This window comes from Pieris brassicae, chromosome 5, assembly GCF_905147105.1.
Source record: "Pieris brassicae chromosome 5, ilPieBrab1.1, whole genome shotgun sequence".
Lineage (NCBI taxonomy): Eukaryota > Metazoa > Arthropoda > Insecta > Lepidoptera > Pieridae > Pieris > Pieris brassicae.
Genome location: NC_059669.1, coordinates 22,394,371 through 22,412,592, shown reverse-complemented (window position 1 = coordinate 22,412,592; position 18,222 = coordinate 22,394,371). Strand labels below are relative to the sequence as shown.

Sequence of the window (18,222 nt, the reverse complement as noted above, 5' to 3'; positions counted from 1 at the left end):
CATCATTGCGATCTTATATCGTGAATTATAATTTACTATACTTTTTAATTTTATGGTAATGTCACTCTGAATTTTTTACGTTGATGGGTTTATGTACTGTCAAAAGACTTACATAGATTTAAACATTTCAAATTTCCTAAATCGAGGTTTAAATGTCATAGTAATTGGCAATAATTTTGTGCTGTGTTTGTGAGTGATAACGATAAACGTGACGATAAGACAGTCAGCACATTTTAAAGAAAACATTTTATAATGTCACAAAATAATAATCCATTTTCCGAATTAATAGGAAGCAAAAATAATGAATCTAGTAGTGGCAATTCAGAATCCAATTCAGTACATAAAATAACATCAAAGAAAAGTAATGAAAATCAGTGTGTTCAAACAATCAACAACATCGTCGAAAATGTTTTCCATTTTACCATAAATGCAGATGCTGCTGATGAAAAGTCTGGCAAGCAGCTTGTTTATCTTGAAGAACTAGCGCAAGTTATGAATTTAAGTTGCATTGACTTGGAGACTTTAGAACAAGCTCTATTTGAAAGATTACTTCTTGGGGACATTGAAAAAAATGTGATCCCTAAATCAAGCAAAATTTTCAAAGAACATGTTGTTCAAAAACTTGTTTTCCCTTACTTATTTAACTCTATGCAAAATTTACAAAGCTATGAGAATATAAACGATGATATAGTAAGAAATGGAATTAAAAAGATGAAAGAACTAATATTTAGAAATGCTGTTACTGTCCTTAAACAACCTGCATTATTTGAAGAGCAGGATTTTGCAAATCAACTTTTGGAACTACTACAGCATGTTGATCCGCAGAGTCACACATTTTTTATTGATTTAGTAAAAGCCTTCATGGCTGAAGGTTTGAGTTTTTTTTCATAATTAATACAATATAATATGATTTGTTGCAAATAGTTCGTTCACATAAAATTATAATTTTTCAGGACATGCAGAATCAAAAGACCAATTGAGAGATACAATGATTCCAGTCCTGAAAAAAATGCATATAGAGCTGAAAACTTTTAATATAATTGACTTGCCAATTTATATTTTGCCATCTATCAATTTATTTGCAAGTATGTATTAAAATAATTGTTTTATTTATAATACTTACAAATGTTTGTTATACTAAAATATACCTTATGAAGTCATATGCTGTTTTATAAGTTAATATAAGGGCACAAACCAATATACCAAAATTGACCCGGAAAAACAATATACTACAATCATTTTTCTATAATTAGAGGTGATAAAATTTCCAGGTAGTCCATTTTTAGCACCAATTTTATTGGAAGCATGTGAGCCAGAAGATGAAACTATTGGTATTCATTACCAAAACACAATTTTAGGTGGATTACTAGCTTTATCTCCTCTACCAAGAACAGCAGCAGGGCCTCAAGCCTTTTTTGATAATCCCTTGGATCAGGTAATTTATTATTAAACTTTGTTTTATTTTCAAATGTAATTGGTTGTTTCTATTTGCTGCAAATGTTAATTATATTTATTTTACAAATATAAAAGCATTATTAATTTGCCAGTAAATTTAAAAGTTTTAAAATGAATTTCATAGTTGAAACACCACTGAGTATGCCCCAATACAACCTATACAATCAAATAGACCTTCTGGCTTTAAATTTACCTTTAACTCTTATTACTATACAAGTTATTACCATCAACACAAATCTTGTTAGTTTAAACATTTACCAGATTTTACTGTTTTTATTATTTTAGACATCTATATCAATGACAGAAACATCTCTTTGGAATGCTACATCACATCTTATAAACAATATGCACAGAGTATTTTTGACACTTCTAAAGGCGGGCCCAGACATTAAATATAGGCTTTTAAGATGGATTGCAAAATGTCTGAAAAATAATGCAGCCAGGGGCAAATTGTGGAATATTCAGGTAACTTTCGATTTAAAAGTTGTAAAGTGACAAAGCTAGTTATGTATATAATAGTGATCTGTAAGTTGTGTTTTCGCATTTGTTTATTCCCTATGTTACTTATATCTAGAATAAAAAAGATAATGCTTAGGGCACTTTAGCAGAGATGCAATAATTAGTTGAATGAAAAACTTAATATAATATTTTATATTTCAGGGTGGTGAATATAACTCGTCCACATTAAATTATGTATCAGATGGTTTTATGTTAAACCTTGGTTCAGTTTTACTACAACTTTGTCAACCATTCTGCTCTGTGCCAAATGATCCCAAGTCACTTAAGATAGATCCAACATATGGGGCTGTACCTGTAAGTAGGCATTGCTTCTTCTGCTAAGTTCTTTATGTAAAACATACAAATATCCTGGGATTTATACCTATGTTTCCTACCCCAACATTAATGTATTTAAATATGTATATTAAAATCTATGTGATCATTACATAATTTTTATTATGTCACATTAGTCAACTCAGGAGGATGGCTATTCTTAATTGCCATCCTGTGTCTTGTTTTCATTTTACTTGTATCTGTAGGATACTATATAATTTAGAAAAAAAATTAGTGTGTAAAATAATATGTCTTTAATATTTTACAAGTAAAACAAATTGATATCATATTCAGTTTCTCTCCTTGTCAGCCTGAAGAATGTGAAGCGAAATCAGTCCACTTGGACTGCCTTCATACGGAAACATGTCTCCTCCCAGCTCGGGAAACTGAAGAAGGAGTAACTGTTAAACGTCCAACCGCTGAGACATACAACTTTGTTACTGAATGTTTTTTTATGACACAGAAGTGTATTGACTTGGGTATGTTTCCACTAAATTTACGCACTTATAAAAAAAATATTCAGTTTAACTCATTTAGATTTTTTATATAGGGGTCTCTAAAGAAGCCAGGGCCTAATCGCATAATTTATAAATATATTTGAGTATATACCTTTACATTGCCTTTACTTTCATGTGTATAAAAATCTTTTCACTATCAGAAAATATAATGTTACCTGGTTGTTGGTTAATTTATAATGTTTAGAATATCGGAATACCCTTTTGAATTATCAGCCGTTGTATGCTTATTATGGTATGAAGAATCAAATATATGCTCGTTCGTAGGTTTCCGCGTTTGTGTCGAAAAGCTGTACCGGTGCAGCCAAGAAGTGAGCAGGGCCCAACGACAAGCGGGGGTCGCCGGAACCGCCAGTAATTTAGTGGAACGCTTGTTACAATTTCATATGACCAAGTATGTACAAAAAACTTTTATATTTATTAACGTATTGTTTGTGCTAGTCGGTCGGTCTTGTGGCTCAAGCATGCAAGCTCAATTACTCTCAACTAGAGGTCATCGATTCGAACATTCGTATTAACTTACCACGTATTTAAACCTATGCCTTTACAGAAAATTAACGATACGTATCAGGATAAATAAACCGATCAAAGCTGCTGCTGCAAAGGAGTCGGAGGTCACATTCTCTATTTAATGTTTGTCGGTGATGTTCCTACATGATGTTTTGTTTTCAGATATTTATGCCTCCGTTGCGCGTTGTTAGAGAAAGAGACTCTCACGAACCTGCACCGCTTCCAAGCGATGACCTGCACTTGGCTGGTCCAGGTGTCGATTCGAGAGAACGAGACCCGATCGTGCTACGCGCCCGGCGGCCTGTCTCCCGTGGACCTGCCCGTCTCCACGCCGCCGCCCGACACGTTGAGGTACTTTACACTATCGAAAAGGGTTTTTGTGTTTACTCGTCACACTTTGATCCTCATTGCACAAGAATATAATTGAAGATTCTCTCCTTCAAGAAGAGAGCGGTGACACCAGGTGAGCCTCCGGCCCGTCGGTCCCGTTACGTTAAAAACCGACTTACCATTGATTACAGATTTCGTATTTGTCTCATATTTTTATTGAATTTTTCGATTATTATAAATAATTTCAGATGCGTTCCTGAATTCGTGTTAGAAAATGTAATAGTCGTGATAACGATGGCTCGACGCATGGTCGGCGCCATCACCGAGGAGGCGGACCTGGCTGGACTGCTGCAACCCGCTTTGACGCTCGTATTGGCCTTCATGAGGGACTCGAGCAGGACCTACAATCCACATTTGAGGTATAGGATAGGAGGATAGGAATTTCGGGAACAAATCGGAGTGTAATCTATGCTTTGAATTAGAAAATGTGGCATTGTCGACTTTGTTGTGTTTGACTCAATAATGTATCCTTCGTATGAGATTCGCCAAATGATAAAAGCTACATTTCAGAGCCCGTCTGGCGGAGTGCCTGGAAGCAATGTTACCGAACCATGGCGAAGAACAGCAGCCGCTGAGCAACATGGCGTCTTTCTATCGGGAGCAATTGTTTAAGGAGCACCCTCACAGGCTGCAGGTAAACTTCTCTCTTAGGTCTCTTGCCATTCTCGGAATTCGAGGTTGTAAATACATTTGGTAGAGGTATTTCTTTTAAAGATGGAAAGACGATCAGCTCGTGAAAGAGACGGGTGGAAAAATAAGGGAAGCTCTATGACGGAAGACAACCTGACTACTTATGTAAAAAAAAAGAAGATAAATATAGATAATTTATGTATATTTTGCTTAGTGAATAAAGGCTTGTATTATTAAAAGTATATTTTTCCACAAATTTCTCGGTTAATATATGTCATATACAACACATAGTACATGTCTAAGACACTAGATCCGATTAATGAATGAAAGGGATATATATAACATACCGAGTCAATTCATTATATGCTCATTATTTTCCCTATCATGGGACATATATTTGAAATCTTTTTTTTTTTTTTTAAATTTAATTGTAATTTTGTTCAGGTCGATCGATTATTGTTTGAACAGTGTAACCTTTAGTTAACACTATACTATAACTGGAATTTCGCCCCTTTTCAGTTAGTGCCGTGCCTCTTGGACGTATTTGTGGGTATCGAGATGACAGGCCAAAGTGTCCAGTTCGAACAGAAGTTCAACTACCGCAGGCCCATGTACGTCGTCATGGAGTTCCTTTGGGGCATACAGGAGCACCGGGATGCTTTTACGTGAGTATAAATATTTGTATTAGTATTTAGAATCGCTTTAAATAAATCCGCAAGCGTCGATAATATGAACAAAAATATGTTTTCAGTCACCTCGCAAACGAAGCAGAAGCGAACATGGAGGCAGTACATCCGCCAATTTTCCTTCGCTTCGTTAATTTACTGATAAACGACGCCATTTTTCTTTTGGACGAAGCCCTCGGCAACATGGCCCAGATACGCATCATGCAAAACGCGCGGTAACAATATTTTTATTTATTTTTCATGTTTCTGACAAAACGTTTAATAATAATTTTTGTCAAATATCTCCGGTTAATGGAATAAATATAATTTGTCCGCTAAAAGTCTCATCTGGTCACCGGCTTGTCCATTTCAGAGAATCAGGCGCATGGGCCTCCCTGCCCATCCACGAGCGTGAGCAGAACCGGGCGAATCTGACCCATATCGGAATGCTGGCCCGTTTTGATAACATTTTGGGGAAAGACACGGTTCGAACGTTAGCCCGTTTGACTGCGCACGCGCCGCACGTGTTCTGTCACCCGACTTTGGTCGATCGAGTTGCCTCCATGCTGAATTATTTTTTGTTGCACCTCGTGGGACCTACCAAGAAGAATTTCAAGGTAATCCAGTATTTCCTTCAAGCCTTTGAATCTCGATCTCGCTTTGGAATTCCAGCTGAGTGTCGAGCATCTTTCAATTTATACAGTAACAGTTAAAACTAAACACACCTTAGCGTAATTAAAAGGCAAATATTGATTTTGACTTGAGAAATATTAAACTGTCAGCTGTCAAGTATAAAATCTGTCAATAAACAAACCGGCCAATGGACTCGTATCCAGGTCGCATAAATAAATTTTCTAAACATTTTCAGGTAAAAGACATGAAAGAATATCAGTTCGATCCGGCCGTGATAGTCCTGGATATTTGTCGAATGTACGTGGAGCTCGGTTCCAACGAGAGGTTTTGCGCTGCGGTCTCCGACGACGGAAGGTCCTATTCGCCACAGCTCTTTACCTTGGCTGAAACGGTTTTGGGTAACATTATTTTTCTATGACGTGTAGAAACGTTTTCAATCCCCCATCTCCACGTTGTACGTTCGTTCGTTCGTTCGTTAACAACCTAAATGTTCACCGATAAACCGAGTACAATTGAATGGGGCTAAAACAGATGGCAAGATTATTTTTTATTTTTATACGACAATAAAAGATCGGTCCTAATGTATGTCAAAAACAGTTATATGTATGTGATAAAAAATTGTGTTACTACCAGTGTTTAGGCCCACAATTTTATTGCTAAGTGGGTAATTATTTTAAGCATCTAATGATTTTTTTTTTTGATGACGATTTATTATCCTCTCCAGCGAGAATCGGAGGTGGCGGTTTAATATCATCCCTACAGGAAGTGGCATCCAGGATTGGCACAATGGCTGTACAACGAAAACGTGACGAAGACATCCTCGCGAACGCACCGGACGAGTTCCTCGACCCCATCATGAGCACCTTGATGCTCGACCCGGTCGTGCTGCCCAGCTCGAGGACTATCGTAGACAGGACCACTATTGCTAGGTGGGTCGCTTTAATAATAAAAATTGGGCCAAACGTTATTAAAATATTTCATCGAAAAGCAGTTGAGAGCAAATTTACCGCATTGAGCAAGAGTGTAAAAACTTTCAGACTTGCCTTAACGAGCAAGTTTCGCAGAGGAATCCATAAAAATGAATTATTCTGATTTCTCAGGCACCTCCTCAGCGACCAATCCGATCCATTCAACCGATCCCCGTTGTCAATGGACCAAGTCAAGTCGGACACGGAACTGAAGCAGAGGATACACGCGTGGATCGCGGAACAAAAGCAGAAAGTGCAGTCGTCTGAGAGTAGTAGTTCTTAAGTTATTTAGAAATAGACATTTTCTTATTTTATGATAATGTCTCGCTCCCAATCCGGTACGGCGCAGACTGTATCGAGTTATCCGGAAGCATTTATTTTACCGGGAATCGAACTCGGGGCCTACGGCACGGTGCCAGTATAGGTCCATATGTAAATAAATCAATAGTTGTATATCCATTCCATGGGTTCGAAATTGTGGACAAGAAAATATTTTAAGCGAGTTACCTCTATGAGTTGGATGTATTCAATTGCTGAATTTTGCTTTAATAGCATTTATTTAACAAAATCCGTGTTATTACAGTTTAACCGAGCCGTGCGTAGTTGTGAATCGACGGTGTAGTTAAATTGCTGTAATACGATTTCGTAAGGGCTATCTCGAAAGTTTTCATTTTGAGAATTTTCTTGAGATACTTTGACAGAGCAGTTCCAGCGTAAATTTGATTCAATATGATAATTGGTAAGGTTATTTTTACAGTTAAATAGCTGTAAAGGTTCAGTGCCGAGGTACCTTCGTACCATTGTTCATGACCTGCATCTGAGGTTTAAAAAATATACTCTTTCCATAAATGTTTTGTGATATTATTTTAATGAAACTTCATAATCGCTCAATGCTATGAAGCGATTTGCTTGTCTCGTTTTCCCACCAATCTACATTTTGCGGTTTCTTTGTATTTGTAAAGTAGAATACGTAAAAAGCAAAATTATGTCCGAGGCGTGTATTATATATATCTTGTTTGTAAATTAATATTATTATTTTTTTTAAAGTAAATTCTATTCGTTCGTTATTTTTAGAAATACTGTTGTATGAAAAAAATGTTTTTCCGTTTACACGTTTTAAGTTAAGTTTCAGTCGAGACCTTACCACCTTTTTGACACACGGGAGTCCCGCTCAGCTGTACGCCTGGGCTCCGAACCTTAACCTAAGTGTAAAATAATGATTAATTACATTTAGTGTAATAGAGTCGTTTCGAACGTCACCGAGACTCCATTTTGTATGATCTTCTAATTTAAGAATACAATTGTTAAAAATGAGAATAAACTTTTTGGTGTAACGATGTTCGTCTTTAAAATAAAAACGAAACATTAAATCAGTCTGTATATTGGATATGTCTGCAATACAGCGAGATACAATACAATGAAAACAGGTAAAAGTGATAAAATATTGGAAACAAAAATAGTAATTAGAATTTCTTCTTCGAACAAAACTATAATAAACCATTCTTATCATTACTTAAAATCGACACTATCATTATTGTTGTTAGTCGACGCCTCTGAAGACGAGCCTCTCGCGGTGCGCTGCGAGTAAAAAAAATAATCATTTTTTTTTATCAATAAACCTCAACAATTCGATAACTAAAACTCAACAATCCGTCGATAATTCTCTTATTCGCTAATTTTGACGCCTAAACATTACAAGTCGCCGCACGAGAGGCTCGCTGGATTCAAACTTATATCAACGGGCACTTCCGGTCTAGTCGAACGTTAGTATCTAATCTAATATCGTAGTAATAAAAATTACAAACTCATCGGTCACCTAAAAGCAAACATTCAAATAATTAACCTCCTATAAAAGAACTATCAAATCTAAGATCCTAGCAAAGTCATCTTATGGTACATCTGGCGCGACTCCTCCCCTCGCATACAAAAATATCTTTATGTACTTTAAAAAGTCACGGACGCCCTTGCGACCCGGCCCCATACATTGCGCTCGTGAGAGAATCCACTCGGAAATCCGGATTTCAATACTGGCTCGGTTTTTACGTTTCCCGTATTCGCCTTCACCTATCGAACTTGATTCGACGCGACGAAGTGGAATCGGTCGATTATTATTATTATTATGTACACATCGCAAGTTCGCATCGTCGAATTCGGCGCGTGTCACGAGGTTGGCTCCTAATATAAATTTCGATTGAGCAATCACACCGTACTCGGTTTTCCAAAGGTGAGCCAAAATATACGTTCGTCTCTGTAATACTATAAAAATAATGAAGCGTTCGCCGGGCTCGATGCGGATCCCGACAAAATGCGGTCGCAAAAGCTATTTATGTTCGGAATGAGTGATTTCGTCCTAACTAACGTTTACTTGCCGAGACCTGTATCAAAGTACGAGTAAAGTTTCCAAAAATCAGTCTATCCTCCCGCTTCCCCGTCGAGTCCCTATAGAGCTATTCTCTCGAGAGACCCACTTCGCATCCGGGCCCGGGGACGGAGGCCACCGTCCCGAGCCCCGGAACCCCTCAAGTTTGGTCCTAGTTCTTACAAAAATATACAAACGGTTTTAACTGATGATATGTCGAACGAAAATTAGCTTTAACTAAATTGAGATCACCGATGTCCGGCCACACTCCAAATGCCAAAGTATGTACATCTCGGAAAGCCGTCGTTTCGAAGGAATTTAACCTAAAACGATTATTATTGTCGTTTCTAGTCATTTCTGAGAGATCTCGGTGCTAACACCCCGTGACGGAATATGACTCGAGGAAGTCGTCTTCCAGAGAACGCGGGACGAACGGACTCTAAATTTTACTACGCTGAACTATTTTTTCCATAGCACCTCGGGCCCGTAGTTTGGTGTAGTAAAAATATATTTTGTTGACCGTTTGCCATTTTAGAATCTGTTCGTCCGCCTTCCGACGGATTACAGACATCCCAGAAATCCCATAGGCGTCTCATCGCTCGAACCGGACAGACCCTTAACTCTCCACGACTGACTTTCTCGATTCCCTCGGGCCCGTATTCCAAAAAGGACCTCCAATCCCGGTTCACGCGGAGCACCACCGAAACGTCGACGGTTTAATGGACATTGCAAGTTTCACCTTTTGGAATACGGCCGGTCGAGCTCACGGATGAAAACAGTTTTCTGAATTTATACAAAAAAAAAAATTACTTCCTCAACTCGACCCTCTCGTTCCCGTCGAGCGAAAGCGTCGCGAAGTCCGAGTTCGACGGTTTAAATCTATAAATTGTTCATAAAAGACGTTCCGAATCCCGATTTCATTGTACCGTCACGTTTGGTCGGTCACCCCTTAACTCAAACCGGCGAAAGGCCGAAATCGAGAAGCCGTCGCACGGTCGACGAGACTGGACGAATGTAAAGAAATGTCAAACGAGAAAATTATAAAAAGAAATCACACGGAACCGAACCGTTCGGCTCCACGTCTCGAGAGACGGAAGCGAAGCTCCGGCCGGGGCGTCTCGTCCGTCCGCCGAAGCGACGAGTCCGGGGGCTAGTCGGAGGTAGGGGGGTGCGGCTGCAGAGGCTGGAAGGCCGAGCACACGGAGGGCCGCAGGGTGAAGCCCGGCGCCGAGGGCTTCATCACCGACACCGACTCCGCGTGGGTGCCGTCGCCCGACTTCAGGTTCACCTGAAAACGAAAGGATTCTTCTATAGATCAAATCAACAAAAAAAAAATTGATAAACAGATGAATCGCAGCACATTTCTAACATGGGTAACGCGAATCACTATTATTTGAATATAATTAATTTTTAAAAACAAAATTGTATAAAAACCTATACCTGTACCTTTTCACAACCGTCTGGGGGTTCACGGGCCAAGAATCTATTGATCTGTGGCGAAGTCCCCAGTTTCGAGCCATCGAGATCCGGAGACGAACAAACACTTCCACCTGGAATGGTCAGAACAGATCTCACCTAATGTAAATCGTAGGTGACGGCCGGAGACCGCCAGTAAAATAAAGTTAGACTGTTTTTCAAGCTGTTACTAAAATCCAGTCTCAGTTCTGAACGGCTCAAACAAACCCACTCGCATTTCAATGGAACTATTGGTTAAAAAAATAAAATGCCTACATAACTTAGTACAGTGCGTTGAATAAGCTTGCATAAAACTCAAAATCATCTAAGACATGCTTCACGATGTGCTTTCGGGGATAGCTATGGGTTACCTAAAGCTATGTTTGTGACGACACACTGCGACGAGCACTTTGAGACAAATTATGGATTAAATTGGTCGAGAAGCTTTAAAAATGTCCTATCTCGCTCATTGCGTATAGTTTCGAGCGGGACAACACATTCTATAGATGTCACAAAATTGGTTCAAATTGAAAAATATAAGACCTGTGGCGAGAAGCTCAGCCGAGCCGGCACTCGACAGTGACCCTCGGGATGGTGGATCTACATCAATGTAGACTTTACTTTACCCAAATATTGAATAACATTTAATAAAAATAGCATCATTAATGTAAAAGTACAAAACAAACACTGTGAATATTTTTGAACAATCTGATGAAAATATTAAATCACTCCATAACATCAATGAAATGCAGTAGGCTGCAAGACACATTTGAGTGGCTTAAATATATTGTGAAAAGCCTAATATAGATTATATTAAGGTCTAAAAATGAGTACTAACTTAGCTTTTCATCAGTTCTGAGGAGTAAAGATTCTAAATATTTTAAAATTATCAAATTTTAAACAATTAATAAAAAACATATTCTGATGAGGTTGGTATAAATATAATTTCCTTGAATTGCACAAATTGAACAATTCAATAATTTTATTAAAGTGAATCCAATACCTGAGGAGTGTGCAGTATGACAGAGATCGTGCGGCGTTTGAGTGTTGACAGATCGCCGGAGGAGATCGGCCAGCGGAGCTCGGTGACCTTCAGGTGTCACCTGGCAATGATTAATGAATTGCATGATTAAATTCAAATTAATTTGTTTCCAGGTCCTTAATGATTAGAAGTGGTGAGATTTTGAATAATTATTCTTTTTTTATACAATTACTTTATATTTCAATTATTTTTCATTTTTTTCAGTTAGTAAGTTCAAACTAGGCACAATATTGTATTTCACACTTGTTATTGTCATTCACAAAATATATGTTAACAAACAGAAATAACCAAATATTTTAAAATTTTTAGAAAAATTATTAATTGTGATTATTGATTCAATTAACTTACTTATTGATTCAAGTTACCTTATCCCTTAATCTGTCAAGATGAGGAGTCTGAGTGCCGCTGGCTGGACAAAGTACAAGTCTTTCAATTTCCTGGTTCAGACCCTCCACAGAGGAACGAGCTGCCCTTAAGGGCACTGCACCACCACTAAAACGGGACCCTGGAACATTTAATCACTCAAATAGAAAGGTACAGCCTGTACTTTGGATATGATGACAAATTTAAACAACACTAACAAAAAAATTTTTTATTACAATTAGACCCAGTTTTCACAGAGAGTAAGCTGTAAGTTTGTAAATTGATTTGTTTAATGGCCCTAAATATATTATTTTCTTCTCTTTTCCGAGAAAAAATAAAATTTATTAATTTATTTAAAAATTCATTTATTTAATTCCCTAAAGAATATCACTACTAAATTAGGAGCTTTTATTTTAAAGTCAATTCTACAAATAAGATTTAATGTTTACTCTTTGTTAGATACATACATAGTCCAGGACTCATAGAATGTGCAGAAAAATCTCCAGATCCTGATGGTTTGTGTGGTCTCTGCAGACGACTACGAAGAAAACGATCTAGCTTATCATCTTCTGAGCCTCTTGAAGATCTTCCAGATACACCACCTCCATCATCAGTCTAAAACATTAATCAGAAAGTTTAAGATAAAACACAGCTTTTTAATATGATATTGTAAATAGAACATAATTATTTAATCACAGATATATAAGGCATTTATAACTAAGAATATGGATTAATCATGACAATATGAATTGAAATAGTTTTAGACTATTAAAATAATTAAATATCAGATCCCACAAGTATCTAAAATTAGCTATCAAAACTTGTTCAACTATTATAAAAGGATGTACACTTTTGCTTGCTAATATTGATTAAAATAATGATATATATAATATTCCAAATTTATTATAATTATAGTTATGAAAGCAGTTAAAAATAAAATTGTTACTGAGGCCTTACAGATATATTAAGAACAAAAAATCCTTACTTGAGTGGATTTATCAACTTGTAATTGCCCCGCATGTAGATAGTAGTCTCTTGACCATTTTCCTTTTTGATACAAAGTATCTAAGGATGCTGTGCGCCGAATTACACTAGTTCCTTTACCTTAAATATAGGTTAAATTAATAAGACTCTAGAATAACGCACATGTCTTTTAATATTACACATTTGTAATGTTGTTAATTGAAGGCAAAAGGAAACAAACTAACTTTTACAATATCACAAATAAAAAGTATGATCTTACTAAGATACCAGAACTCCATTGTAGCTATTTCCAATCAAACATTTGACATATAAGCAAAATAATTATATTTACTTTATTAAAAACTGAGATACACTAACATGTGACCAGAGAAAATGGCTTCTTGTAAAAATTAAGATGTGGTTGTTAAGTTAAGAGGGTACTTTTAAGTCTATAAATAAAAAGGTACCTTTATAGTTGACAGCTCCGGGGCTCCTCTGACCGGAAAGAGCGTGATCAGGGGAAATCCGTCGCCACACATTGGTGGGAGAAAGAGTGGGGCTGTTACCAGTATTTTTTTTGAATCCGCCACTAGGTTTCATTATAGAAGAGACCGGCAATGTCGCTCTCATAGGACCCTGCTTGCCCACAGGGCAATCCGATTGTTTTCGGACGCGACCCGACATTTTCACTAGATGTGCCGATTCACAAATTTATCAATACTTCATTCGTATTGAATTCAACATCTAAACGCAACTACCACTTCAATGTCAAACAAATAACATAAAACGCCGAGTGCCGACGCCGCACGGCTTCTTTGTAAGAGATCTTGTTAGGCCGTGAATCGACTGTGCTATGTGCTTTTGTAACTGTTTATAATATAAAGTGTATGTTCGGGGAAGTACGTTAAAATATAAAGAAACAAATTTTGAACGTAATCTTCATCTAGCACTTATTAAGTTAAACAGAAATTAAATCAAACAAGTCACATTTTTTTTCTGCACTACAATGGATGAATGAATAAAGTGACAGCTGACATAGGACCAAATATGTCGCGCCATTCTTTGTTCATGTAAACAATTATTTTCTGATAGCACAATTATTTTTATAAAAACGCAATGAAAAAATTTCCTTTCAAATCTGAAATTATGTAATAAAACTGGTTTTTAACATCAGCTGATTACTTTGCTATGTATGAAGTCTGAACTCTAGTTAAAATATTTAGCAACTCAACAGATTGCCTATATGAACTTTCTCTGTGAGAGTAGTGGTAACACTTAAATGTACTTATTATTTGTACAAATATTCACTTTTAAAATCTTAATACATTTTTTGTTACTAAACCATTAGACTAATTTTGCTTATTTTACATTTGACTTGCAATTAAAGATCATAATATAGTAGGACCTACTTCTGCATTGATGTTATTGTGTTCTTATAAAAAAACAATGTGTAAAATGTACTCCTTAGTTACTATTATATTTGAGACATGAAAAATGCTTTTAATTGTTTAAAACCAAATCCATTAACAATTTAGAGAAAAAACAAATCATGTAAATATTACTCTTTTAATATTGAATACTTCGCTTGGTTTGTATATCATCTAGCAATATTCTTAACTCTTCATCTTCAAACCTTCCTTCCAAAGAAGGTATAAGTGCCTTAGCCTCTTCTGGTGTTTCAGGACAGAGATTTGCTAAACTAGCAACTTCAAATTTGTGAAGTTTCTTCGATTGCAACAAACTAGAAAATATAAATCACTATGTAATATAAAATTTGTATAATATATTAAAGTTTTTTACCATCTTTTTACTTGTTTTTTGCTATTGCTGTTTATAAATATAACCTCACTTGTAACTAAACATATTTAATTAGATTTTATAACAAAATCTTACTTTCTTACAGCAGTTATAGTTTCTTTGTTTTTAAACTTCTTGAACATATTTGTATATGTTAGCGTTTTCATAAACACTTCTGAAAATTCCTGTTCTTCTTCAGCAGATTCATTTTGTGCTTTTCTATGTTCCAGTAGCATGTCAACCTCCGATATGAGCAATGTTTCAGCGTTTTCGAATTCTGTGAATAAGAACGAAGTTGTGTTAAACATATATATAGATTAATGATTATTAATTACGATATTACCTTTAGGAAATTGTAGATCAGCGGCATCTTCTTCAATAACATCTTGAATGGGTCCAGACATGTTGACAATTCAAGTATTTGTATTTCTTATTATTTGATATACAATATAAATTAATTCATAGTTTTCCTTACTAATAAAAGCTTTTAGAATTTTTCGTACATTCAAATTTGTTTGATACAGTTGCTTTGAAGTTTGATGATGGTTTACGTTGTGTTTACAAAATCTCAGTAGTTGAACTTTACATGACGTTTGACAACTGACGGCATTATTTTTATATATTACAAAGTATCTTTAAAAGCTAATAACCAACAATGTTAATATAACTACGCCATTATTATTATTTTATCTAATATATTTGATCTTACGATTGGTTCGCAGGTGATCGGTAAATTATGATTATCGACGAGCAAAAGAAATAGGAACCATAATAATGGTTGTTCTCTAAATGAAATTTTTTAAAGTAAATACTAAAAAGTCAATTTAAAGTTTATTTTTTGTTGAAGATTTTACAGCCTGTTTAATACTAAAGTAAGATTACTATCTAGTAACGTTATCTATATCTTTATATTCTGTATTTAAAACCGTCTTATGAGTATAATATAGTCTTCATATATCTGTGGTATGGTAAACAAAAAAACTTCAAAAAAAATAAATATTGCAGATATCATCGATATAATTTTTAAAAAATAATTATGAATAAGACACCCTCAAAACACACTGATAACTCTTATATTTTTACAGCAAAAGGTTTGTCATTTGCATCGTATGTCTCGTTCTGTATTAATATTTTGCCAATCCTAACTTTATTCGTAACTTAATATCTTTTAAAGTATTTATAAGTTTTTATTAAATTTCACAATTGCGCTAAGGATTATAGAGTATTTTAAAAATATAAATCAATATGACCACTTTAAGCTTCCTAGCTTATGAAAAACTTGCATACCATCGAAAGATTTACATTGCAGGCTCCAGTTACCTAAATTCTATTCAAATAAATATTGAAAATCTATCAAGTTTATGATTTACATAGCCTATTGAAAGCAGTCGTTTTTATTTGCTTGCATTAATTTTCAGAAGTAACTTCACCTAACAAAGACAGTCCTGGCATATGTAGAACAGTATATACCCACGTTGCCAATTTACACAATTTACTTAGCGATTGGGAGAAATTGAAGGAAAAAGGCACTAAAGTAACCAAGTCTGTGTCAGCTCTAAAGCTCCATGAATGTACGGATGACTATTATCCACATCAGCTGCATCCTCTAATGGAGATGCTTCTAGAAGCATTAAATGGACTCCGTAATATAGTTGAAGGTCAGTTTGTGAAATGGAAGCATTGTTCTATAAGATTGTTAAAATTTCCTATTCTATTAAATTTTCTAATTTCGTAAGTTGAGAAATCAATTTCATGTTCTAACGTAATTAATTTTTATATTAATTTTAGATAGTGTAGTGTAATAGTTATGAATAGTATAATTATGGCTGAATGACAAGGATCACATAATAGGATTATTTTTTTATTATTTTAGGAGTGATAATAATTAACAAACAATTAAAAGCACTTGCTGTACTTGACAAATCAAATGATGGAGTAATATTTACATGGACCATTCAAAAGTTCTCAACAACTGTAGATGAAATATGCACCACTTTATGTAAAGAAATTCATTTAAAGGAAATAGTTACAGGTAGGTTCTAAAAAGATAAATGTGATTAAGATTTAGTAGGTCAAGTCTTTTTCCAACAATGTGTTGTTGAAAAAGTACAGGGGTTAAAAATTTCTGTACATTTGAAAGAAGCTTACAATCATGTGGTGGGAATTGTGTTGGTAGGGGCATAGCAGCCATTTGTTTTAGGATATTGAAACCTCATATAGAGACTCTGTAGCATGTGATAAAATCAATTGGCGTCCTATAAATAAAGATGTGAAACAAGGTAGGTGTTGCCTCTCAGTGGTTGTTTTGTTGTAGTGTGGGATAAAAAATGGGCCAATTACTAGTGAACTATACCCTGACAACCAAGTGAGACTTCATGACAGGATAAGCAATAGTAAGATGCATGAGTAGTGTGCTATAAAAAAGGTTGTAATGACAGGAGGATATATTAGCTTAAGAGTAGGATATATTTGGATAATATGGTTTTGCTGCGACAAGGTCATACCTACCTTGATCTTGACTAGGGTTCTGAAGAGACTGGTCAAAAGTACCCATAAACAACGAGCATATGCATGCAGGTGAATGTCATGATTGTGGCTGAAAGTGGTATGAAAGAGGTATATCAGGACCCCAGCATGTGGAAAAGATCCTTGATACCTTGGGGAAAAAAGGTTAAGTGTATAGATAGATAAATAAAACAGTAATTATTTTATTAAATTAGACAACCATATGTTCCTTGTGTTAGTATTTTAGTCTGATTCAGTGATTTAAATATAATGCACATTAGCACAGCAAACCACTTGCAATGTTTTTCATTTTACAATTGATTATTGAAAACATTGTCTATGGTTCATTACATTGACCCATGTAGGTTAGTTAATGATTAGATACTATGTACTCATAATAGTGTCCGTATCATGGCTGTAATAAACAAGACAATTGTCTGCGGTATAGACCCTTAAAAGTAAGAATTGCGACTGAATGAGCCTTATCAGATGTGTATCACTATATCCTCGGATCTCTATTATTAATCTCTGTTTTTTTTTCCTCTTTCCCAGTCCCAAATATAATTAATTTAAAAAATTCTTTGAATAAGTAATGTGTGGGTAGATATAAATTAAATTAATTTCCAATGCTTAAGGAATTGAGAATAAAAACATTGTTTATCTTGTTACAGAAAACCTTGCACACTGTAGAAATGAAAGCCTTATAGAAGTGTATGTGTCTGCGTGGGAACTAGAAGCATATTACAACATTGAAATGAGCGCTTACTTATTCGCAGATATAGGATTGTTGGGTATTCCATAACAATGAAGTAAGTGCTCGAAAAATATTTTCCCCGTTTTCTATGGGTGTTTAAAAAATTCTAAAAAAATATTTACTTTAATGTATTCTTTGTTGTAATTAATATTTTTTTTATTTTTTTATTCCAAAATTATATTTGTAATCGTAACGTCGTATTATAATATAAATATGACAGATATTTTTTAAATTAAATATACTTAATCTCATCTCTATATTATAAATATTATGTACTAGTATAATTAAAGTTGTGTCAAGGAAGTTACTGTTTGTTTATAGTTATATCACAGAGAGCAGAAATACCAATATCAGTAATATCAATTTCTGCCACATTTATATCCTGCT

At 35.3% G+C, this 18,222-nt stretch overlaps 4 protein-coding genes across 7 annotated transcripts; 2 read left to right on the top strand and 2 right to left on the bottom strand.

Annotated features, from left to right (window-relative positions):
• The first annotated feature begins 145 nt into the window (after positions 1-145).
• Positions 146-7,934, top strand: LOC123710469 (ubiquitin conjugation factor E4 A). The gene is made up of 16 exons (XM_045662385.1): positions 146-871; positions 954-1,085; positions 1,272-1,435; positions 1,741-1,920; positions 2,116-2,268; positions 2,597-2,765; positions 3,069-3,195; positions 3,474-3,662; positions 3,890-4,060; positions 4,212-4,335; positions 4,851-4,996; positions 5,083-5,232; positions 5,370-5,613; positions 5,865-6,027; positions 6,354-6,558; positions 6,730-7,934. The coding sequence occupies exons 1-16, from the start codon at positions 253-255 to the stop codon at positions 6,878-6,880; spliced, it is 3,087 nt and encodes a 1,028-aa protein (XP_045518341.1). The 5' UTR covers positions 146-252; the 3' UTR covers positions 6,881-7,934.
• Positions 7,935-7,962: 28 nt separating this feature from the next.
• Positions 7,963-13,805, bottom strand: LOC123710470 (protein FAM117B-like). 3 transcript variants are annotated; one of them, XM_045662386.1, is made up of 7 exons: positions 13,247-13,805; positions 12,802-12,920; positions 12,284-12,431; positions 11,819-11,958; positions 11,415-11,514; positions 10,397-10,506; positions 7,963-10,244 (listed from the first exon to the last, which is right to left on the bottom strand). In XM_045662386.1, exons 1-7 carry the CDS (start codon positions 13,461-13,463, stop codon positions 10,107-10,109), a joined length of 972 nt encoding a protein of 323 aa, XP_045518342.1. In that variant the 5' UTR covers positions 13,464-13,805; the 3' UTR covers positions 7,963-10,106. The 3 variants fall into 3 exon arrangements, with proteins under 3 accessions (XP_045518342.1, XP_045518344.1, XP_045518345.1); XM_045662388.1 differs by having other exon boundaries at positions 10,403-10,506; positions 13,247-13,804; XM_045662389.1 differs by lacking the exon at positions 13,247-13,805 and adding an exon at positions 13,060-13,193.
• Positions 13,806-14,331: 526 nt separating this feature from the next.
• On the bottom strand, positions 14,332-15,250 carry LOC123709256 (DNA-directed RNA polymerase II subunit Rpb4). Its single transcript, XM_045660418.1, has 3 exons — positions 14,920-15,250; positions 14,673-14,853; positions 14,332-14,520 (listed from the first exon to the last, which is right to left on the bottom strand). Exons 1-3 carry the CDS (start codon positions 14,978-14,980, stop codon positions 14,346-14,348), a joined length of 417 nt encoding a protein of 138 aa, XP_045516374.1. The 5' UTR covers positions 14,981-15,250; the 3' UTR covers positions 14,332-14,345.
• A 61-nt stretch (positions 15,251-15,311) lies between these two features.
• Positions 15,312-17,969, top strand: LOC123709254. 2 transcript variants are annotated; one of them, XM_045660417.1, is made up of 5 exons: positions 15,312-15,448; positions 15,582-15,667; positions 15,995-16,234; positions 16,450-16,608; positions 17,753-17,969. In XM_045660417.1, the coding sequence occupies exons 2-5, from the start codon at positions 15,613-15,615 to the stop codon at positions 17,881-17,883; spliced, it is 585 nt and encodes a 194-aa protein (XP_045516373.1). In that variant the 5' UTR covers positions 15,312-15,448; positions 15,582-15,612; the 3' UTR covers positions 17,884-17,969. The 2 variants fall into 2 exon arrangements, with proteins under 2 accessions (XP_045516373.1, XP_045516372.1); XM_045660416.1 differs by lacking the exon at positions 15,312-15,448 and having other exon boundaries at positions 15,485-15,667.
• The last annotated feature ends 253 nt before the right edge of the window (positions 17,970-18,222 follow it).

Bases quoted from the DNA above. Each gene is read 5' to 3' on its own strand.
- LOC123709256 (XM_045660418.1), bottom strand. From the start codon at position 14,980: ATGTCTGGACCCATTCAAGATGTTATTGAAGAAGATGCCGCTGATCTA. The intron at 14,854-14,919 runs GTAATATCGTAA...TCTTATTCACAG, and splicing joins TGATCTACAATTTCCTAAAG to AATTCGAAAACGCTGAAACA. The intron at 14,521-14,672 runs GTAAGATTTTGT...TATATTTTCTAG, and splicing joins ACTATAACTGCTGTAAGAAA to TTTGTTGCAATCGAAGAAAC.
- LOC123710469 (XM_045662385.1), top strand. From the start codon at position 253: ATGTCACAAAATAATAATCCATTTTCCGAATTAATAGGAAGCAAAAAT. The intron at 6,028-6,353 runs GTAACATTATTT...TATCCTCTCCAG, and splicing joins CTTGGCTGAAACGGTTTTGG to CGAGAATCGGAGGTGGCGGT. The intron at 6,559-6,729 runs GTGGGTCGCTTT...CTGATTTCTCAG, and splicing joins GACAGGACCACTATTGCTAG to GCACCTCCTCAGCGACCAAT.
- LOC123710470 (XM_045662386.1), bottom strand. From the start codon at position 13,463: ATGTCGGGTCGCGTCCGAAAACAATCGGATTGCCCTGTGGGCAAGCAG. The intron at 11,959-12,283 runs GTATGTATCTAA...TAAATGTTCCAG, and splicing joins TTCTATGAGTCCTGGACTAT to GGTCCCGTTTTAGTGGTGGT. The intron at 10,507-11,414 runs GTATTGGATTCA...TGACCATTCCAG, and splicing joins TCATACTGCACACTCCTCAG to GTGGAAGTGTTTGTTCGTCT.
- LOC123709254 (XM_045660417.1), top strand. From the start codon at position 15,613: ATGAATAAGACACCCTCAAAACACACTGATAACTCTTATATTTTTACA. The intron at 15,668-15,994 runs GTTTGTCATTTG...ATTAATTTTCAG, and splicing joins TTATATTTTTACAGCAAAAG to AAGTAACTTCACCTAACAAA. The intron at 16,235-16,449 runs GTCAGTTTGTGA...TTATTATTTTAG, and splicing joins ACTCCGTAATATAGTTGAAG to GAGTGATAATAATTAACAAA.